Source organism: Amphiura filiformis, chromosome 19 (genome assembly GCF_039555335.1).
Source record: "Amphiura filiformis chromosome 19, Afil_fr2py, whole genome shotgun sequence".
Classification (NCBI taxonomy): domain Eukaryota; kingdom Metazoa; phylum Echinodermata; class Ophiuroidea; order Amphilepidida; family Amphiuridae; genus Amphiura; species Amphiura filiformis.
This window is the reverse complement of record NC_092646.1, coordinates 20,074,127-20,098,282: the sequence shown is the minus strand read 5'-3', so window position 1 is coordinate 20,098,282 and position 24,156 is coordinate 20,074,127. Positions and strand designations below refer to the sequence as shown.

The 24,156-nt window shown below is 38.8% G+C and overlaps 2 protein-coding genes across 3 annotated transcripts in view; both read right to left on the bottom strand.

Moving 5' to 3' along the window:
- LOC140141023 (uncharacterized) overlaps positions 1-9,865 on the bottom strand; it is a 57,133-nt gene extending 47,268 nt beyond the window's left edge. Inside the window, exons 1-2 of one of the 2 annotated variants that reach the window (XM_072162801.1) lie at positions 9,039-9,865; positions 4,747-4,771 (exon numbers count right to left, since the gene is read on the bottom strand). In XM_072162801.1, the coding sequence (XP_072018902.1) occupies positions 4,747-4,771; positions 9,039-9,079 (66 nt within the window). In that variant the 5' untranslated portion in view covers positions 9,080-9,865. The remainder of the gene's footprint in view (positions 1-4,746; positions 4,772-9,038) is intronic. The other variant, XM_072162800.1, reaches the window with a different exon arrangement.
- On the bottom strand, positions 9,350-23,728 carry LOC140140429 (uncharacterized). The gene is made up of 7 exons (XM_072162190.1): positions 23,561-23,728; positions 21,082-21,261; positions 19,284-19,359; positions 18,070-18,234; positions 17,224-17,379; positions 13,428-13,699; positions 9,350-11,030 (listed from the first exon to the last, which is right to left on the bottom strand). Exons 1-7 carry the CDS (start codon positions 23,719-23,721, stop codon positions 9,350-9,352), a joined length of 2,691 nt encoding a protein of 896 aa, XP_072018291.1. The 5' UTR covers positions 23,722-23,728.
- Between the last annotated feature and the right edge of the window lie 428 nt (positions 23,729-24,156).

Here is a 24,156-nt window from a genome sequence, read left to right as displayed (position 1 = left end):
AGGCATATCACAAGAATATTTAATTGAAACATGTTTAGAAGTATAATAATTAGCGTATAGCTCATAACATAGGCCTAATTCCCATTGCATTGGTCATCGCCAAGAGTTGTAATCCATGTTTATTCAAACTAAGCGCCTATTGTAATAAGTGTTACCAACAAACCACTTCAGCAAACAAAAGGGAGAAATTTGATGCAGTCGCTTTTACATACCCTTCTTTTGATCACCCATTGATACACTTCCCCTACTTTAAACAACAAGACACTGTTGGTACAGAAACCAATCTGACGTTCGCGTTGAAGTGAAGTTGAGCAAGAAATCGAATCGATATTTTTGAAGTTGCCGTTAAAGTTCCAGTAACTTCATTCCGCAAGCTCTCTATTATTTTCTCTGAATGTACTGATATTTATGATAATTGTAAATAAGTTGGCATGTATAATCAATAATTATGTATTTTTAATTCTGTTTTATGTAATAAACAATAGATAACACAGGAGGTTTTAAGTAATATTGTAACATTTGAAAAGGATGTCCTCATTTTTTCTAAATTCTGATTTGCAAACAAAATTGAATGTACTTTAATAAACTAACATATACCCTGCAAAAATCAAGGCTTTTAGGCGATGTATTTGTGACAAAATCTTACAGTTTGAATAAAACGATGGTGTATGTCGTTTGATTCATATGATCAAAATAATTATTCAAACGGTGTCCTACTATATGGTGTGAGTATGATCATTGATACGAGGGGAATATATGCACGAAATGAAATTGAGGTCAACCAAGGTCAAATGTCACCACGGAGGGTTCAACTTTCAAACTTTGTCCAATCGGGCTCAAACTTGGTGGGTGGAATCCTTGATATGAGGGGAACACATAAAATATAATCGAGGTCATCCAAAGTAAAAGGTCATCCAGGGGCTACATTTTAAACTGATTTGGCTTAAACTTGGTGAAAGTAATTCTCACGATTACAGGTGCTCTTATACAGCTACATTCTCCATATCATGGGAGCATGAACAAAATCAAACCAAGGTCACTTGAAGTCAAAGGTCGTATGGAGTCAAATGTTAGAGTATGCCCAATTGGTAAAAAGAATCATTGATATGTCAGGAACATGTCAAAAAGGTTCATCAGGGGTCAAGCAGTATCATTATCATCCAGCTGGTGCCCTAATAGCTACAGGGCCATTACAGCTGCAGGTGCACTAGTTTTCTTTATTTTTCAAGATATTTTTTCTTCATTATCTTTAAATGCGGATTAGCAACAATTGCTATCATATTGGGTATCATAGGTCACAATTATTTATGGATACAATCAGTGTTCGAAAAATCAGTGTTCATAAAATTATATATGTAAAGCTCCAGCTGAAACCTATAAAAAAGCCCAGACTACCATATAATCTTATGTATATAAAGGTCCATTCATACTACTACCGCATTTGCGATGCGTTGCTCTGCGATGCGTTGCGTTGCCGCACTGCATCGTACTGCAAACTACTGCAAACGACTGAAATGCTACGAGTTGTGTTGAGTTGCGGCAAAAAGTATCGATATATCGGCATCGCAAAGCAACACATCGCAAATGCGGTGGAAGTATGAACGGACCTTTACTGTAAATTATGTAAACTAGTATGGTAAGTTAGTAATTGTATTCTTTAAATTATCATCTGTATTTTAATGTAAATTAAAATAAATGTTTCAAATTACACTATTAATATTGCACTTTTTAACACTCATTTTCCTTGTCTAAACCTGAGATTACAGAAATATGATATACAACACTGATATCCTGACCGATGTCAGCTCTATAATGAGTCACAAACAAGTCAGCATACCACCGGGTGCTGATACTTAACATCCCATATCATAATTAGAATTGCCACAAATGTCTTGTAGAACACAATAAAAGCCTAATAGAACAAATAAAGTGTTCAGATCCAAAAACCGATATATCCATTTTCTCAATTTGGGATTTAGCCAAATATAACTGATCAAATACAAGTATAGAGAAAAGCATCAGGAAATAATGTGCTTCCTTTGATATTATATGGTGATATCCCAAAAATCAGTGATAAGATCGGGGAGAGAAGAACAAGATGTGCAGGACATTGCTCTAGGTATGAAGAGCCAGCATCTATATAATACCAAAGTTTGACTTGTGTGAATAAGGCTATGCACTGTCATCTGATTGCCAATGGTACATAAAAGTTTACACCACATTCATTCAATTCTGTGCAGTGGCGTAGCATCATAGGGGCACAGGGGCACGTGCCCCTCCCCCCCAATCGATCTGAAATTTTGACAAATCCCATAGGAAAATTGCCGAAAAACGCCTGTGCCCCCCAATCAGATCCGGTGCCCCACAATCGTGGTCGGTGCCCCCCACCCAATGTGATGACCCACGCTACGCCACTGATTCTGTGGCACACTTTAATCAAGAATCAGTCTCTTTTCCAGAAGCTTATCAGGTCTAGTGACTTGGGATCAATATCCAGGTCACATGATCCGATTCGCGGAAAACCGACAAGTACCAGCGACCCATCAGTGCTGAAGAAGTGAAGCTCGGATGAGCCACGAAAATTACACGTAAGTGTTATTTCAATTGCTTGTGTGAACGGTCAAAATTTACACTAATATTATCTTTTCCAGATGGTTTGTCACATGAAGAAAGGGTTTGTATTGGTGACAAAGCTAGGGTCCAAAATGTTTCAGAGACAGACTATAGCTGCTTAGAATTTCCATGGCATTCACTACAGAGTGATCTGCACCTGTATAAATTCCTATATGAGGTACATAGTAAGTATCTAACAAAAACTAACATTGCCATCACTGGGATTAACAAATTTTTTTTATACATAACCACAAGAGGGCACTAGACCATTCTTACTACAGCTCACTGTGGCACACAGAAAAATAATTCAAAATAACTTGTGCAGAGGAGAGGTCTGTGCACGCATACCTATCAGTTAGGCTTGGGCGACTAAGTCGCCAATAGTCTTTAGTCACGACTATTACTGGTAGTCGCGACTACGACTATTGAAAACCAAAAGTCGACTACCACAACTACATTTTTATGTTAAAAAATCATGTTAAAAGCACGAGATATCTAAACCAAAACCAACCAAATACTAACATAAAACTGCAAAAATGTGATAAAAATGTTAGTCATTGTCTTACCAATAGTAACACTAAACCATCAAGTAATCAGTATGTCCATAAATGATCATTAAATTGGTGTTGTTGACTTGTTATCGTAAATTTTCACCAATCTTTACCAGATTTTTCGGTCCAATTTTGACCACAGATAGTCACTACTATAGTCATAGTCGTGACTTTATAATAGTCATAGTCGTGACTATTTGCTGCCGACTAGTTGACTAGGAAAAAGTGATAGTCGCCCAACTCTACTATCAGTGTTGGAGGACTTGAGTCCTTTTTTGAAGGACGTGGACTCGGTTATGCAGGATCTGGACTCAGTTGTGCAGGATCTAGACTTGGGACTCGGATACGGTGGACTTGGCTACAGCACTGATACCTATGTGAATGTGTATTGATTGATGGGTGGTGAGGTTTCTACACTTGTTGGCTACTTGTTAAAATGTCCATGCAAATACACATACAACGATTCACTCACAAACATGTACAACCTCTCACCACCCCACAAACCAGATACACACACCCTACACTTTTTCACCAACAAATGTGGACCCTATGAGCCCCATGTAATTTACAGCATAACCGTGGACCTCTACGCACTGACATTTCACTATTGAAAGTGTGGACTTTTGTGGTATATGATATTTAACAGCCAAATCGTGGACCTGGTGTTGCACCTACGATGGAGGACCTATATCCCATGTATTTTACAGCATGTAGAGCCCTCTGCTGCTGCTCTCTTATGACCGTGGACATCCACGGTTACTGTGGGTCCACACTTTATGAGTGAAATGTCATAGGTGGGTCCATGTTTGTCGATGAAAACATACACCCTTCTCTTCCCCCAAAACACACACCCACAATTTTTTTATATGATTTCAAAGCCACCATAACATTCAAGCATGAGTTAAAAGTCCCATTCAGTGATCCCAGCGCAAGTGCAAAAAATAAAATTTGTTTATGGATTGCTTAAAAGTGAAGAGAAGTCATTCAAATTGTCATTTGGTATTTTTGAAATGAACAATTTGGCAAAAAACAAAGAAAACAGCAGTACTTACGAAGATGAAGCCCCATTCAAATACATGTAGCTAATTTATATACTGTCAGTATATAAATTACACATTCATGTAAATGCCTTATTTTATCTTAAATACACAGATCTCGGCTGAACCACTAGCAGGCTCTGTTATAGCACGTCTATGATTGATGATTTTTACAGTCGTCCGGATGAGCAAATCACTGAATGGGCCTTTAATCAAAAGCTAAAAAAGTCACTTGTTAGTTTTAAAAATTGGAGATAAAGTCTCCTATGGAACTTTTATAATAAATACTAACAACAAATAATGAAATTCAACAAATTGATATTACAACTCATTTTACACCAATTTTACAACATCAAAAATAAAGTAAAAACTTGGGAGAACAATGCTAGCGCATTGAAAGGTCAACCCAGGTTAACTAAGAATGAAATACGATAAGATAAATAAATGGAAAAATCCAGTTAATAACATGGGTGCAAATGCACTACATGAACAACGGTGTGGCGAATAAACTATCAAATTCAAAACTGAGACAACGCTCACATTACCTTAGCCTTGGAGATAGTCAACATCCTAATCCACATGGAAAGCGATTAAGAATACAAAAACAAATATAGAATATATTAGAAATTTATCTTGGCAATGCATAATAGCTATATTCAATCATAATTGTGTTTAGGGCTCAAAGTGCATGGCTATTTGCCCCCAAATTTCACAAATGCGATCCACACTACCCCTGTAAAATTTTTGGATATATCTTCCACAGGGGGAGTGTGCATTTCAAATGGAGTGAATCTTTCTTAGATGGTGTCAGGCAAAAGATGGAAAAGTGGCATCTATGATAGAAAGAGATTATAGTTTTCACAAGAGAGACAAATGATTACTATTTAAAACTATGTAGAGTCCATGCTGTAGCATACTTTACAGGCTGTCTGAATGGTGTATGTCATAAGAAATGACATTACTATTACAAAAATATAATTTGATTATTATCATAATTTTGAAATAATATCCAACTTTGATTCTAAAAGTTCAAAGGTTCCAAGCAAAACAGATTTTATGTATTGTAAGTTACAGGAAAAATGTTGTGACCTTTATCATGTTAAATGGTCTTGTAAAATTGGAAAATATGGATATTGTCACATAGATGATTATTACTCATTTTGAGACAGCCTGCACAATTCTTTCAATATAATATTGTCTACCTATGATTGGATATAGATATTTATAATAAGGTCCACACACATTAACTGCAAGTCATCATAATCAGGGTATTACATTCCTGTCATAGGACCTACATATTACATTTCAACAGTTTATGGATGGTTACTATCATTTTAGTGGAATGCCTTGCAGAGTGGTCTTTGCAGGAACAGGTGGGTTGCTGATGGGGGTGTTGTACCCCAAAATGAGTTGCTTTGCTAACTCAAGTCCCAAGAAAATTTTTGCAGATCCTACACACAATTATCACAGCAGTGGCGTAACTAGGGTTGGTAGCGCCCAGGGCAAGAAACAAAATTGGTGCCCCTACCCCCCACACCCGAGAATATCTCAGACGCGGGCAGTGGCGTAGCTATAGGGTTGTGGTGCTCAGGGCTAAGGATACATAATGGCACCCCCAATTCTTGAACAATTGCGTGCAGAGCGCACCATATTTCGGACAAATAAGGCCTACCACTAATTAATTTTGGTTACTAGAAGTTGAATATCGGTATTAAAATGTTCTTTCAATTGATTATGTGCTGACATGCGCTTGAAGCGCGCGAAAATTTTGACTTTCATCGCTTAGGGGCGCAGAATCGATGCTGAATTGGTCAATTTGGCTCCCCCTAAGGATGACGTCCGGGGCATGTTGTACTCCCCCCTCCCCTGTTACGCCACTGGTATTTTGGTATTTGCCCTCTCATATGCTACTGCACATACTTTTTATATATAATTTGTGGACCCCAAAAGGATTTTCATAAAGACACTCTGAACAATTCCAAACATGTATATAATAAGTTTCTCACCAATTTTCAGTTAGAACTTATTTCAGATACAACTTTAAAAAAAAAGAAGAAAAAAAAGACTTTCACTTGATCACTTCCAGATGAAGTCTAAATTACACCTTCAGATAAAAAACAGCTTACAAACTCAACAAATGAATAAAATGAGCCTGAATTGAGAGGAGTAGGTTACAAACTAATAAACAGAATCAATAAGGGGTTTATAAACTTGAAAATTCCAAACTTATGGATAAAATAAATGCATTTGGAACTTTGGAAAAATACTTTTACCCATTGAAAAATATGTCAAGTCATGGAAAAGTAAACATCTCTTGAAACTTTTACCCATGAATCAATATATGATGAATTGGTTGAAGATAGGAGAGCTTCTAGTGCACAATATATCACATACTAACATATTGATGCAAGCAATATGAACTAGAACTGAATAATTATATGTATGTGATCTAGACTAGAACTATCAGTCAATACTGATACAATAAAACTATATACTATTTCAAGATCTGACAACATTCAAATATTAGTTACTACTTAGGTTGGTGAATAAAATGTTGTAGTCAACAGTGGGATTAAATATAATAGTGACTTGATCAAGATTTCTGTTGCTTTACAAATTTGTCACATTCAGTGCACTAACTGGATTTGTATAAACATTTGCACAAATCCTGGCTATAATTGCTTCATATATGTCCCGGGAGGTATACATATTATGTACTTTCTTTCTAAATACATTGTACCAAACTACTTTGTTTATTCCATGCGGCGGAAGGTAGGCATGTTGCCTACGGGGACCGACGATAAGTTAGGGGTGTAGGCAAATAACGTGAGTAAATACAAATGAAAGTTCGAGCGCAAGTGCTGACAAGTTGAGCACTCAGATGAGCGATGTCGCCAGGTTCAAATGCTGTACCGGCATCAGCTGAATTCAAGTACGCTTAGAGAGCACATGGAGTGGAACATTCCAATGTAAGTGTTAAATATTAATCTATGGTTCATTCAATCAGACTTTTAGAAATGATGCATATATACAAGTTAATGTGTAACTACTATGATGGGGTTTGGTGGTAATTGGTAGAGGGTATTCTGATATGCAGTAATCTACTGGCAGTTCAAACAGATCTAGGGTCAATTTTGTAAATGGCCTAGGATTTATGTAATCCAGGCTCGGTGCAAAATGGTCCTATCTGCAATAATGGCCAGGTGTCATATCTGTACAATGTAAAATGCAAAACTTGTCAGATAGGGCCTTTTTGTACTAAACCCTCCGTATAATATGATACCTGCTGCAAGCAACAAGAACGCAGATATCTAGAATTGGTAGAGGATCGACCAGTTAACTTTCAGATACCACCAGCTGATGATAGAGAAGGCTTTCTCTAAAATACACCGAACAAATTGGGTTGGCATTGAAATTCATAATATGTAAGATGAAAATTGTTTTTGAAATTATGATGCATGAGTTTTGAAACTATTCTATATGATACTCTCATGTGTTAGTTATTAGTTACTTCAAACAGATGTAAAGTTAGAAAGCAAAATTTAACTTCTACGCTACTCAAATTTAGTACACTCGCCAAAGCACTTTCACCAACTCAACCAGCATCTTCAGCATGTTATTGCTTTGAAGATTTGTTCTGGGCCCTGACACTCAGTTCAGAAGTATGTTACTGCGTGGAAGCGGCCATTGACCATGTCATCGCGTGCCAGGAACTACCGGTCGCGTAGGCGCACTTGTATGCGTTATTGATCGCGTTGGACGCTTGTGCTGGCGACGCGTTCATTAGCACCCCAGCACCCATTAGCACCCCATGGTTCGCGGGATCTTTTTTTCAGGCTCTGTAGCGTGCAAATTTGGCTGGTGCGATTTTACAGTCTACTGTGTGATTTGTTGTTACTAGTGATGATGAGATACCTCTGAATCTTTTGTGACAGGGACACAGGAATCCAAGTGGTGCCACAACATCTTGTTTGACGTCATCTACATCTGTGACGTCAACGGATTTGGAGGTATCTCAACATCACTAGCAACAACAAATCATCAGAGCAATAACATCTGCTGAAGACACTGGTTGAGCCAGAGAAAGTGCTCCAGTGAGCACACTAAATTTGAGTAGTGTAGAGTTTAATTTTGCTTCTTATTTACATTTTACTGCTACATATGTATACCAAAGAATTCCATCTAAAAGCATATATGTGACCCATCACATCGAAACACGGCAGTTGTCGTCAAAAATGAACTTGTAGATTTCTTTACCAAACTAAAGGACTGTTTTTAAGCTTTAAAATGGCACCTTTTTCATTAATATCGCATGTAGAATGGCGATTTTATGTGACAAATACAGTTCAAATTTCTTATTATTTTCTTTATTTTTCGGGACACATTTTCTTTATTATCTTTAAATGTGGATTTCCGACAACTGCCGTGTTTCGATATGATGGGTCACATATGCCTCCAAATGAGTGGGGTATTTTGACGAAGAAGACAAAAGGCACGCCCCTCCAGAAAACATTACTTGTAGTTTGAGCAAATTATATCACTGATACAGGAAGCAGTATAAACAAGTATTATTGTAAGACCAATCTATTGTAATGTAACACTTTTGTGTCTTTCATAAAAAGAAATCACTTGTTTAGAGGTACACATGCTTGTAGATGGAATAGAGATACTGTTGTATATAATTTATATGCAAGTAACTCTCATGCAAACAGAATATACATATTAAACACACAGAACATGCAGCATGCATATATATTAATAGGAGATGTAGATCAGTAGAGATGCTGCTGCTGGTTATATATGTCAGCCATTCCTGTGCTGGATGCTGTAAGCTTACCTGATCAAACTTGTTACCACCACCACTTCCACCACCCCCATTTCCCGGTTGAGTCTTCTTGGCTAGAGCAGCTTTTGCTTTGGGTTCGGGTATTCCACTTTGCATCCGAGGTAAGCGACTCTTGCCATTGGCCTGGGTCGGGTCATTACTTGCACCACTCTCCTTGTGGTTATTTTTAGATACATTATGCTGGGAGGCATCATCGTTTTCAGCAGATAATTCGTCAGATTTTGAACCTTCATGTTTCCCAGACTCTCCTGTGGAACTATCAGCAGCACTTGCTTCAGCTACCACGGCAACAGCTTTATTTTCTAAATTTGCGTTAGCATCTGTGTGAAGCTCACCAGTCTTTTCACTTCCCGTCTGCTCCGATTGAGAACCGGATTGAGATGGTTCATTTCCTTCAGTGCTTGCAGCTTGCTCAATCGCCTTAAGTTTCGGTGTTTCAGTCGGTTCCAACTTTTCTCTTCGATCGGTCCAATTGACTGCGATCTTTCGCGCGTACCGCCGGGTGCGCTATCAGTTGAACTGCTGAATGATTTTAAATTATTACCTTTATCAAGCGAAGCACTCTTTCCTTTTGTCTTGGCCAGGCCTTGCTTGGACGACAGCTTGTCTTTATTCTTCTTTGATTTAGTATCTCTTGAATACGGCGCATCTCTCAGTTGCTTACGCGAGGACTTGGTATCCTCTGCTTTCTGAGACTGTTTGGAAGCTTTATGAGATGATTTACCAAAGAAGTTGGCCGCAAGTTTTCCAATTCTAGGTTTACTTTTGGTGGATTGCTTCTCGACGATGGGTTTCTTGATTGGTTGCTCAGGTGCAACCTTCTGAGTAGCAGTAGCAGTAGCAGCAGCGGCAGGTGGTGAGGCTCCAGACTCTTTCTTAGCACCTTCTCCCTGAACCAAACTTGGGTATCTTTCTTTCAGTTTTGGACTTCCCGGAGGTGTCAAAGACTTAGCTATAGGCTGCTGCACTGCAGGCTGCTGTGCTGTTGGCTGTTCCTGCTTTTCAGCGGTGGTTAGATCTTTGAGTATGTCATCAGCACCTTCAAATGGATTGTCTTGTCTAGCACCATCTGCGGTGGTGAAAGGCATTGGTGTAGCTGGTGCACTCTGAGAGCGTTGAGGTTCTGTGTCTGAATCAGAGTCCTTGGTCAAATCAGATGGTTTAGACAGGAATGTCCACCCTGCTTCTTCTTCAGATGCTGCCTTGTTTGTATCATCGTCAACCGAAAATGTTTTATTCAGCAATTTAGTCTCATTTGAGGGCGCACCGTCATCATCCGTTTCTTCGTCGTTATCGTTTCCTGGGAGCTGTAAAGGAGGAGATACATTATCAGAAGCACACGGCACACCCTGCACATCATTATTATCAACATTGTCATCATTATTTATCACTCCATCATCAATACCATCACCACAAGAACTACCTACTGGCAACACTGCAACATCACACACAGCACCGGTGCCACTTGGCTCACTACAAACATGTTCCTCACCGCTCACTGCTTCTGGAATGGTAGGCGACGACTCGGAGTTCTCCGATGACGGGGTCATTGCACTTTTCTTGTCACTGTCCTGAGTTGAATCTAAATTAGACTTTGAGTTGTTCATTTGCTCCAAGTTAGCTTTTGATTCTACAGAATCAAGAGCATTCTCGATGGCGGCCTCAACAATCTTAACGCTCATTTCTCGTGCTACGTCCTTAGCAGCAGCACCTTCAAGTTCTTCCTCTGCGGAGGAAAGTACATCTGGGGTTTCAACTTTATCTGCCGCTCCATCAACATCATGAATTGTCTCGGGCAGAGACTCTGATGCCGACTGTGATAAAGTTTCTGAATCGTCTTCGTGTTTGGTCTCCTTGGCAACTGCTTCAGTTTCTCCGTCACTCCCCTTGCGTTTGGTTTGGCCACCGGGTCTTGGTAGTCTGATCTTGACGATGTTGGACGCTGGTGATTCGCCTTGTTTGTTAGCACCACGAACGAAGAATCTGAAATGAATATAATGTGCATATTCAATTATAAAGACCCAAGACCTATGATGTATAGCTAAACCAAAACACACACACCCCACTACATACATCACCACCTACCAGAGGACACAGCCTTGTAAACTCTCATAGTTGTATGTACTTGTGGCCCTTAAACATGTTTAAAACAATACTGCCAAGCGGTTACACAAGAGGTTTTGCTTTAAACATGTTCAGGGGCCAATGACACATAGGTTTTTCCTGCCCACGACGCTATGTCCTCAGAATGGTGAAGCTTTGTCAAAATATTCTTGGAATGACTCTCTTAGAGAATAAACAACAGGAATTTTTGTTTTTACTATCCTCTTCCGTGTGATAGACAACAGGCAGGTCCAATATTTTGAGTAGTGGATCCTGGCGATAAAATAGTATCAATTGCATCACGCTAACTCCTCATTCTCACCCAATGCTTGGGAAAGTCCCTGCATGCTGATGTCATGCATGCATGAATAGTACAAGTTTACTGATTGGGTATTAATGCAATGTTGACAATGAAATATAGGGTCATGTTTTTTATGTTGGGCACCAATTGCGTTGCATGTGTATTTTTCAAGCGAATCACATGTTTTTACAGGTTTGGTACTATAACTTCAAAAGTTTACATTAGAACCCAATTAAAGTATATATTCTGAGAGCATATACTCCGATGATTTCAGAAACGAAACAATGGGAGTCATTATACAGGGTGGCCCATAAAATATACAGGGTGTAACAAGCAAAATAAGTATGAAAATATTAATTCAGTTAGGGGTGTCACCCCCGACGTACATCGATAATGTAAAAATTTGACAAATGTTTAAAATAGCTAACTTAATTGCCCACCCAGTCATATGGAACTTATGGCGGTCAAGTAATTCAAAATGTAGATACAGTGTTGTCAAAAATCTATCTATATTTATATAAATTTCTTCAAAACATACCTTATTTGGCACTGGAAATGCAAATTTTCATGATTGAGGTATGTAACTAGATGTAAAATAAGCTCAACAATCCAGTTTTGAAAGTTACAAAGGGAATTCGACAAAGCGTTTTTGTAAAAATTGACTTTTTGGACCAAATTGAGTGTGAGGGCGCTCTTTCAGATTTGTCGCATAAACCTTCTATGTTTTACTAGTTTTTAGTTTACTAAAGTAAAGAGGATCACAACCAAGGTCTGCTTAAGAAATTTGAGCATTTTATCATGTTTTGTTTGCCCGTAGCACCCTTTTGAATGTTCCCTACATTAAATCCCTATTCAAATGCATAGAGGTCAATGAACTTTATTAGTGTAGCAACAAGTAATTAGTAAATTTTAATTGTCTAATTAACAAATACTGAGGCAATGAATGCTAAACATGATATCATTTAGCCGAGATCAAGTATAAAAACAAGTAGAAAATAGAAATCCATCAATAATATTTATTGAAGATCATGTGGCGGAGGATCACCATTGTACAGCATTGTGATCCTCCACCACATGATCCTCCATCACATGAGCCACCCCTGACTAATTAGCCTGAACGAGTTGCAGTAATTAGTACAAATGAAAATCATAAATTTTTGTTTCAGAAATTGAAAGGCCAATGTCTAAGGAACAAAATAGTACCAGACAAGCTCATAATAAACATCAAATAAATAAACGACATACATGTAAACATGTCTTGATGAGTAAAAATGCAACAGAGCCACCCTTTTTAGGTGCCCAGTATAAAAAACATGACCATAGATGAATATAGGGAAACTACTAAAATAAAATTTCTTGCCCCCCTCCCTATCAATTTCTCACCAGATTCACATCAATCTCAGGGTGGTTATATTTTGGTCTCAAATCGGTGGATTTCCATGGATCTGCTGAGAAATCTCATCCCTGATAATAATGAGCTATTTGAAACATGCCATACCTCTGGTGAAGATTAAGGAAAAGTTGTCCACAGAGAGAGTGTGTTTTTCAAATGGAATTAGCTAGGGGTTAATTATTTTGTAACCCACCTGTACATGGCTTTACCTATATTGTCTACAACTGGATTGAGTATTTCAAATTGAAGTTACCCGATTATCTTTTCTATTTGAAACCCATACTCCCTCTGTGGAAGAAGACTTCAGCAAAATCTCCACAGGAGTGTGGATTTCAAATGGAATAGCCCAATTTGCATAAATAAAAATCTTCTTCAATTAATTAGGAGTCAATATGTGGTGCAAATTACGTCGTTGGGCAGGAAAAACCTCCATGTGTTTGTGGCCCTGAACATGCTTAAAACAAAAGTGCCAACCAGTTTCATGGGAGGTTTTGCTTTAAACATGTTCAGGGGCCAATGACACATAGGAGGGTTTTCTTGCCCAACAATGTTATATGATCACAAACTGCCTTGTAAAGCTTACTTGTATAAACCCGGTGTCAATCCACCTAATATTGCTTGTGTATGCGGCACTTCCATCATTTCTCTCTGGCGCCCTCCCACGGTGATAGACAAACGATACAACTTGACTGGGGTCGATAGCGGCTCGCTTTTCTCGTTGAGTAAACGTGAGGGCTGCCAACTGAGGCTGATGCTGGTGTCGGAGCGTACATGGATGCTGAGATTCTTGGGTGATGTCATGTTGCTTAATCTAGGACTGGTCTGAGGACTCCTTGATTTGGTTGGAGAAGATGGCTGATCAGGACAAAAAGACAGATAAATCATTTTTATTTTAGAAATTTGGGAAGAAAAACTTTTTTGGGGGGTGGGGGGAAGTAAGTTAACATTAGCAGCGTGTATACTGATATTGGACTCTGTCATGTTTGACATTTGCTTAAAAAGTTACCTTTTTCAGAGTGTTCATTGAGCAGCGACGTAGCTTGCGACACCATCACGGCGTCTTCATTCAGCGTAGTGATGTTTTGTTTACAATCCTCCGGTCACATGACCACCCGATGGGTGGCAAAGTGACAAAGTGAAATGTAAACAACGTGAGAAATTCGGTAAATTGGTGACAGCCAAGCAAGAGTTTTTGCTCAAAAATCGAGCGGAAGAGAATGACATAGATAGGAATAGATGGGTCATCAATAAATCGGACAGGATACTGAGTGAAAATGAGAAAACTGTGCTTGAAAAAGGACTTAACTATGCCGTCACGCCGCGGGAAATTCCGATGAAAGAATACATTGTAAACACGGAAGTAGCATGTCGCCAACTCGCCCCAGCAAAAGCTCAAAGCTTACGAGCGGATGTTGTTAAGTGTCTTCGCAAATCCAAAGTGCCGCCGTGTAACATCAAGAAAGGTGAGCAGAAAGCTCTGTTTGACTTGAAAAAAGATGAAAATATCACGATCTTACCGGCCGACAAAGGTCGTGCCACTGTAGTTCTTAATACCAGTGACTATGAAGATAAGATGGAGTCTTTGCTCAATGATCAAACCACATACCAAAAGCTAGCTAAAGACCCCACGCCAGCATACAAACGTGAGCTTATTGGTATAATACGCGAATGGCAACACAGTGATCCCATTCCTCAAGACATTAAACACAAAATCTACCCCACAACTGAGGAAGTCCCTAAAGTCTATGGCACTCCCAAAATTCACAAACCAGAAGCTCCTCTCCGACCCATAGTGTCTAGCATTGGCAGTCTGAGTTACAATGCAGCCAAAGTACTTGCCAATATCCTCAGTCCCTTAGTAGGTAAAACTGAACACCACATCCACAACAGTGGTGAGTTCGTGGAAAAAGTTAAGAACTTGGAAGTACCTCCAGGGCAGAAGTTGATATCATATGATGTCTCTGCCCTTTTCACGAGCATTCCCGCACCAGACGCGATTCAAGCTGTCAGGGACAAATTGGAGAAAGACGCTACGCTAAAGGATCGCACCCCCCTCAAAATTAACCATATCCTGGAACTCCTCACTTTTTGTCTCAATACCACCTATTTCGTTTACAAAGGACAATATTACAAGCAAACCCATGGTGCGGCGATGGGTTCCCCCGTCTCTCCCATAGTGGCCAACCTATACATGGAGAGTTTCGAGGTCAAGGCTCTTGCTACAGCCCCTCGCCCCCCGTCGAAATGGTTTCGCTATGTCGACGATACGTTCGTCCTCATCCACGAATATGACATAGATGGATTTACATCGCACATCAATAGCCTGGACAAGAACATTAAGTTCACAAACGAACCCGAACAGGAGGGTAAACTCCCGTTCTTGGACACGTGTATTCATGTTGAGGATGACGGTAGCACCAAGGTCACCATATATCGCAAACCAACACACACTGACCAATACCTGAATTTTGACTCGAACCACCATCTGGAGCACAAAAGGTCAGTGGTCAGAACGCTAATGGACAGAGTGGACAAATTAGTCACTACAGAGGAGGACAAACAACAGGAAACGAGCCATGTAAAATCTGCACTCAAGGCAAACGGCTATAAGTCCTGGATGTTTAAAACCCCAAACCAAAGAAAAGAAAGATCGCAAAGAAACAACTGGACAGTATGAGAGAAAAATCAATGTCCCGCTGCCATACATCAAAGGACTTTCTGAGAAACTATCCTATATTTTCCGTGACCACGGGTCAACGCTTACCACAAACCGGTCAATACCATCAGATCTTTCCTAGTACATCCGAAGGACAAAACCCCAAAACCCAACAAATGTGGTGTAATCTACAAAATCAGTTGCCCGACTGTGAGAACACTTATGTTGGTGAGACAAGCAGATCTCTCGGCACCCGTTTCAAAGAACATACTAGAACCACTGCCCCGAACAGCAGTCGGTGATCACAAAGCTGATCATAAACATGATATTAGTATTGAAGATGTGGAAGTCATCGGTAGAGAAGACCATTTTTGGAACAGAAAGATCAGGGAAGCCATAGAGATTAAGACACAAAGACCCACGCTCAACAGGGACGCCGGATACGACCTGCCCGCCATCTACAATGATCTGTTGACACTTGACCACCCATCGGGTGGTCATGTGACCGGAGGATTGTAAACAAAACATCACTACGCTGAATGAAGATGCCGTGATGGTGTCGCAAGCTACGTCGCTGCTCAATGAAGACTCTGAAAAAGGTAACTTTTTAAGCATAAGTTAACATTGTCATGAGAGGTCACTCTCAAACTGCTCTCCAAAATACCTTCAGGGCAACAATTTATAACTTTCCCTGGATTAAAAAAAACTCAATCCCTCATATATATTTGGAATAAAACAGAAACCAAGAATTCTCTGGATGCCTACCATATTTATTTTGCTTTGGCATCTGAAGTTTGGTTTTGATAAAAATTTTGAATATTTCTTGTTTCTCAAGACATCCTATTTGAAAGATAAGTTTACTTGCCCTCTGTCAACATTAGGCATTTTGTGATACAGAGGTCAAAGATCATACAAAGGTAAAAATTCAAACCTGCCTGAATGTTGTTGACAATTTCACCAAATAATTCCTCTTGTCGCAAGGATCTAGAAATTACCTATTTGTGACGTACCCTTCTGGAATTAATAAAGTCACAATTTGGTCTCAGCATGGTACAGGGGTCAAAACCTGAAAACTGTATCAATTTTAATCAAAATAGTTGCAAATTGTTTGTCTAATATATAAATTCAAATAAAGATAGGTTTGTCACAGCCAAGATATGTCCTTACCATGGCGAAAAAGGTAAATTCCCATTGAATTATAACAAAACATTTCTAAAACATTTTAAAACATTTTTAAATGTAGTTTGTATTGTGTTAAAACACAATACAAACTACATTTTCTAAATTGCTCTTTTATAATGAACAGTTTGAGACTATTTTTGTTGAAGATCAGAGCAGTTTACAGGTTCTTCCCCTTGTGGAATATGCATGCGACCTTCGACTTTCTGCTTACAAATCCAGAACAGTACCTCACATATAGGTAAAACTATACTTTTTCTGAATCCTTATGACCAGAGAAATATTTGGGGAGACATGTAACAACATTTGAGCTTTGACTGCTGTATAAACTTAACCAATTTGTATCTCAAAATGCCCAATGCTGAATGAGGGTCAAAAACACATTCTTGAAATTGGTCATCTTTAGAAGCCGAGTCCATCATTGATATATCAGTTTTAGTGGAAAAATGTATTCACATCATTCTATAACAAGGAATAAAAAAACCTATATCACTTTCCCCCCCCAACTACTCCTGACCAACAACGCTATAACCAATATACTCACTCTGCCATTTTTCTTGCTCTGAGGGGATGTTGATGGCGAATGTCCTGCAGATGGTGATGATAAAGATGATAATGACATTGGTGATGTATTAGCTGAGAGAATTCCTGAGGTTATGAGGCTAGTCAGATGATCCAATGACCCTTGCATCTTGCTAACCTACATCAACAAGAAAAAAAATAGAACATAATAATTAAAAAGTCAATAAATAATTCCTCGTGCAATTGTTTTGTAATGTATTTGATCAGTAATAAACATTATAAAACCACCGTTGTTATTAAGGGTATACATGGTATTGTAAGTCAAAGCTACCAAAATATCGATTTTCAATATCTAAATCAATATATTATTGAAAAATAACACTTTGATGTTTTGCAAAAGTTCATTCTACAAATCATACACTTTGAAAACCTGCTTAATTTATTGATGTAAAGAGTTATGTACGTTTTACAAAAGTGTTGTTGTTCCAGCCCTCTTTACAACTTAACTCAGGAACCACAAGTATATCTGTGATATTTGAATTCTTGTACACACTCGGTATGAAATGATCAATGCAATTTTTGCCAAAGCTCACTACCATTTGCAAGATGATGTGAACTACCGAATCGCAACAGTTTAAAATAGTTGCTAACCTTAAGTGTATAGTTGACCCATTGCACAGTAATCGCAAAAGGAGTTTCTATCCTCAAAGTTGTGTGTGTATACGGCTTTAATTATACCGCATACACTTTGCAAAGGCCAATTCTGCAAATTAAAATAACACTTATTGTGCATGCATTTGCAGGGAGAACCATGTTTTGGTATTAGTCTTAGTTAATTTTACAACATCCTACATTTGACTAATCTCACCTGGGATTGTAATGTTTCTATTTTTTCCTCACTTTGCACTGGAAACTCAAATGACTTATGAGTATCAATAGGTGAGGTCGACACAGTCCTGGTCTCAGCTTGCCTTTGAGGTGAGAGCAGATCTTTATCTTCAACATCTTGCTTCCATTCATGGAGTGTCCTCACCTAAAAAAGAATGAATATACATACACATTATGCCTGCTACATGCTACTGTTCAAATGTCGCACAACTCAACCTGTTACAGCATGAAATTTGCATTATAGATAAATGTATATTGATGTGAGTCCACTCTTAAGAGATCTTCATTGGCTACCAGCTCATGAATCAAGTATAAGACACTCATGCTTGTGTACAAGTCCCTGAATGGGCTCTCTAGCTCTCCACAGTACATCTCCAACTGCCTTACTGTCAAAAGCTCCATACATGCTATGAGAGTGTTAATTTTACCATTCCTCGCACCAGGAAATGTGCTGGGAATAGAGCCTTTTCAGTGACTGCTCCAAAGTTCTGGAATGGCTTACCATCTACAATCAAGAATGCCATCAGCCTGGATTCCAATAAGTCATTGATCAAACTTACTTATTTCCTTAATTTTTGCTGCCATTGCTTTCTGTATTTTTGAATATTTTTGGTGTTCTTTTCTCTTGCGCCTTGAATCCCTAGGCAAAGGCGCATATAAATACATGTTGTTGTTACGTTATGATCTAGATTACAGTAGTACAAAATTGACCTGGATTTAGTATCAGGTGTAGATTGCCGCAATCCATACACCCCCTATGAAAGACATTACCTTAATCTCCCACGCAAGGGGTGTAGATTACAAATGTTGTCACCCATTTAGTTAACCCCATTTGAAATTCACACTCCCTGTGTGGAAGATTAAGGTCATGAATGTCTTCCACAGGGGGTGTATGGATTTCAACTGGAATAGCACAATATTGAGTCCTACAAAGATCTGGGGTCCATTTCACTAAACTTCATGAAGCTTCGTAAGTCTGGAAATCATTCGTAACTTACGACAAGTCGTAAGTTTCATTTCACTAGACTTACTTACGAACTGTACCCATCGTAAGTAATAGTGATTTACTACAGGGACCCTTCGTAAAATTACGTCTAGTATTGGGTATTCTTAACTTTACGAATGGTGCATTGAGTTACGAAGGGTTAAACGGTTAGTGAAATTGACCCCTGAACCCTAATCACTATGACTAACCTGATTCCAGAGTAACTTGAGAGCTTCCATCTGTAATGTTCTAAGATGCTTCTCTTGTTCATACATCTGTCTTGTCCTGAAATTGATGAAATATAAATATTTCAGTTCACAATTGAATAAAGCAATACGAGGTCAGAGACACAAAGACGTAACTCCAAAATATTCAGAAACATGAGCACTTTCCAATAAACACAAAGAAGTAACTCCATTTAGCATCCCATTGAAATCAGTGGCAAGTGAAACAAAAGACTTAACTACATTAAGTCAATGTGGACTAATTATCTTAACTCATTTTTCTCAGAATGGCCAAAACGGAGTTACGTCTTTGTGTCACTGAACCCTTGAATACTATAAGCAATGTGATGTTCATGTGTCTGACAAATTCACAAGTTTTGCAAGTGCAGTTGATTACTGTGTTTAATAAGTCATATCAAAAATTATGACTAACTCAAATAAGTGCTGTGTTTATAAAGTTTAATGTACAGTGTGCATTGTTCCTAGCCACAAAGCTACACCAATCTGCTACAGCATTGGGCTATTCCAGTTGAAATCCATACACCCCCTAGATGGAGGACATGACCTTAATCTCCCAAACAGAAGTGGAGTCACCCATTCGGGTAATCCGATTTGAAATTGATACTGCCTGTGTAGCAGATTAAGATCATGTCTTCCATATGGGGAATGGATTTCCAACTGGATTAGCCCATTTTCTTACAAAACCTATGGAAGAACAAAACTAATTATTTCAGCAGAAAATTTCAGCAGAGAAGCTAAGAGAAAATGCAGCATTTGCCATCAATGGAAACATGCACAGTGGCACTATACACTAGTGCACACAAGTGTAAACACCGACGTAATAAACAAGTGCAAACACAGATGTGATAAACAAGCGTAAACACAGAAGTGATAAACAATCATGCTGATTTACCTGTTCAACAGGCATGACAACATGACGGGGGCACAGTGGCGCAGCGGACCGGTACAGGCTCTACCTTGTAATTTGAGGGTAGTGACTTCGAGCACTAGTGGTGCCATCGCGTTGTGCACTTGGGCAAGGCTGCTTTACCTTACTTGCCTCTTTGTACCCAGGGGTGAAATGGGGAGCTGTTAGGAATATTGTCCATTGAGCACTGCCCTAAGGCACCAGAAACAAATTTGTTTGATCTTTAGATCGACCGTCGATGCTGCTTCGATGCTTGTTATTAATGAACTAACAACTAATTAATCAGAATTAATGCTAAATTTGTATTTGTTAATATCATTGCAGGCAAAGATTCAAAATGATATCATAATTAAAAATAGTCAATTAAATGATTTCATAAATAATAAGGATCGACCAAGCATCAATAGTCGATCAAAAGATCAAACTAATTTGTTTCTATTGCCTAAGGTAGAATGCTTGGGCAATGTATGGCAGCTGACATATATTCTAACGACAGCAGAATTAATGTAAAGCGCTTTAATACATGTGAAAGGCGCTGTTTATTTATTATTATTTATCATAACTTGGTCATCGGCAAAGTAGAAGAGGATGAGACCTTGCCTCTTCTACATGATCAATCATCACCATCCCACACAACCATAAAAGTACAATTAAAGGTCCGTTCATACTACGCCACAATTGCGGTGTGGTGCATTGCCGATATATTGATTACTTTTTGCCGCAACTCAACACAACTTGTGGCATTTCCAAGTCTAAATGTATTAAACTTAATTGCGATATCGCAATGCAGTAGTTTAAAGCATTTGCGGCATAGTGTATGAATGGACCTTTAAACATTTTACTGTGTATACTCACCTATCAAGTTCTTTGTTGAGGTATTTGATGTGTTTTTCAACTCTCTGTGATCTGATGTTATTGCGTGCATTGATAACTTTACTGTTGTAGTGTCGTGCTCGGTAACCCTTCCAAGCTGCCTGGATTCTCGTTGCTGCTTCTGTCTCTTTCCTTGACGGTTGAGAATGCGGAATTTCATAGCTGAAACAGATATTGTGTAGAGATTAGAAATGTTTCTACAACAAAGACATGGGCAGGAGAATGAAAATTTAGCTACCAGGGGTGTGATTCAAAGCTTGTGAAATATCCTGGAAGTAGTAGAAAGTCCTGAAAAACATTAAAACCTAATACCTATAAATTTTTATCTTCCGCTCTTCTCCAGCGTGCCTCTGTGGCTCAGTTGGCTAGAGTGTCGTGCTAATATTACGAAGGTCTCCAGCTGCCAGTTCGAATCCAGTCAAATGCACCGGGTCTTTTCAAACATTTATGTGCGATGGCTTCTCAGGGGAAGATTCAAAACAGCATCAAATTGGGCTAATACCCCAAAACAGGCTGAAAATCAATTCAATTGCTTCAATTATGGCCTCAAAAATTCCTGAAATCAGGAAAAATCCTGAAGAATCACACTTCTGCAGTACACATTTGCAAGCCACGTGGCTATGAACTATAATAGCTATAAAGCACAGGGACACTGCAATTTGACAGTTTCAATCACCTAGAATCTTCCAGGTTATTATTATGTACAGTTTTGTTCTCCATATGAAAATAGATTTAGGCTTTCCTTGTTTAGAGCATCTGCACCATAAATCCTATTTGGAGTGACCTTTTTAGCACTTTGTTTGCTTGCTAATTGTACAATAATGCAAGTAAAGTACAATTTTTGCATAAATTTAATGCACTATATGTGACCCGATTTTATCCACTCAGGTTAATGTCGGCCAATACAAAACTGAGATATAGCCAGAAATAGGTTAGGGTTAAAGTTAGTCACAGTTTGACTATGAACTTGTAAACTTCGCAACCAAATCAGTTATAAACACAAGGTTTGCACTGAGAGAAATGAATTTTTTACTTCATATAAACCTGATAATAACTCAATTTTGATGTATGACTTTAGCCTGAGTGGACTGGATTGGGTCACATATATAAAGTATAATCTCCAATTGGAACTGAACATGCTCCTGAGATATTGCTTATTTTTAGGTTATGTCAAAAACACAAAAATCAAATATAATGCTAATGACAAAGGAATCATTTGTTTGACAGCATGCCATTTCAAAAGGAAATGAAAAGAGACCGCTGTCTCTCACCAATTATGCTATTCTATTTAAAATCCACACGCCCCCTGTGGGAGATTTTGGAAATATATTTCACAGTGGGAGTACGAATTTCCAATAGAATGAACACATTAGCAGCTCCATTTGAATTTCATACTCCCTCTGAGAAAGATTCAACCAGAATCAAATGGATCTGCCAATGTGTTCATTCAATTTGAAATTCATACTCCCCCTATGGAAGATATTTCCAAAATCTTCCACAGGGGGGTAGCGCGATTTTAAATAGAATAGCCCATTATGCCTCCTCAACAACAATCATTTAGCTGTTAGCGGTTGTCATACAAACACCATTGTTTTATTTAGCTGTTAGGGGTTGTCATACCAACGCCATTGTTGTTGGCGTCCACATGGTGTCATATAATGGCAACAAAATAAATGTAAAGTACTTTCAACACACTGAAAAGGTGCTAAAAATGTCTGACATTTATATAAGAACTAAAGGGCAGTGCATGCACACCCAATGTGTGAGGCAGTAGGCAAGGTTGAACCCATAATATATTTTAAACAATTTTTACTGATTTAAAGACAAAATATCACCTTTTCTGCTCAAATATTCTAAATTGTTTACAACAATGTAATAAAGGGTATATGCCCATCCATAGCATTAGTGTGGCACGTACAGCGGAACAATTTATGTGTAACCATGCATAATGCTCTGCGTAGAATGTGTCACGCTTTTAATGCATTTCAGAGGCAATCAGGGCACATTGCTGCAATTTATGTACCCGCATAATGCTGTGACAACAGGGCGCCATTTTGAATAATGGGCACATAGGTAATAGAATTATTGTTATAAATTAATACACTTTAATAAATAAGGGAGTGGTCATTATTTACACCACGTGAGAATGGGGGATTTAAGGGGGAATGCAAAATTTTTTGGTGAACAAGGGGGGAGGGAGAATCCAAACATATTTCCCAGGAAAGAGGGGGGGAATATGAAATTTTAGATGGAGAAATTTAATAAAATGTGATGTGCCATGTCAAAAGGAGACACTTTTGGGCAGGATCGTAAATGGAGAAATAGCCGAAAATCTGCCTGGGGCAATTTTTTCACAATTTGAGTTTGTTGCAAATTTGTGATGTTATTAATGTTTAAAATATTGTCTGTGTGAAATCCCCCATTCCCCAGGCGTAAATAGTGACTGGTCCCTTACACGTACCTTTTGGCAATTGCTAATGTTGGCAAGGGTCTTTCATCATAGTTAAGATGGTTATGATGCTGGTGATGGTGATGATTATGACTCCATGACGGTATCGCCTCATTCCTTGTCGTGTGCTGCTGATGCAATCTTGATTTCTTCTTGGCCTGATACGCCAGCATCTCTGCTTCCACACGTGCCTCGTCGTGCTGACCCACGCTATCGCCCTCCGTCCTCGCCTCGTATTAGCGATAGCTCTAATCCTCTCCACCTCGGAACTATTAAACACTTCATCCTCTTTACTACCAGAAACCACTGGTTTTCTAACCTCATGTTTTTTAACCTCTTGTTTTTTAACCTCCTGTTTTTTAACATCTGGTTTTTTAACCTCTGTATGATGCTTCTTTGTTGGCGAGGCCGATCTTTTACTGCGTCGTTCTGGACTGAAAGCTGTCCGTGGTTTTGGCGCATGATTTGGGTTGGTCCTGGGTGATATTTTACTCAGAGGTTTCATTGGTCTGTTTTCATACTCTTCATATTTAGACATTCCAGGACTTCTCATAGTGTGAGAATCCTTTGGCAGTTGTCTCTCTTCGTACTCATCATGCTTTGATGGT

What these genes read in the sequence shown, in the direction of transcription:
- LOC140140429 (XM_072162190.1), bottom strand. Translation starts at nt 23,721, where the DNA reads ATGCTGGCGTATCAGGCCAAGAAGAAATCAAGATTGCATCAGCAGCAC. An exon ending in ACATTAGCAATTGCCAAAAG is followed by an intron (nt 21,262 to 23,560) that starts GTACGTGTAAGG and finishes TATCTGTTTCAG; the next exon opens with CTATGAAATTCCGCATTCTC. An exon ending in TTGACACCGGGTTTATACAA is followed by an intron (nt 11,031 to 13,427) that starts GTAAGCTTTACA and finishes TATTCATTTCAG; the next exon opens with ATTCTTCGTTCGTGGTGCTA.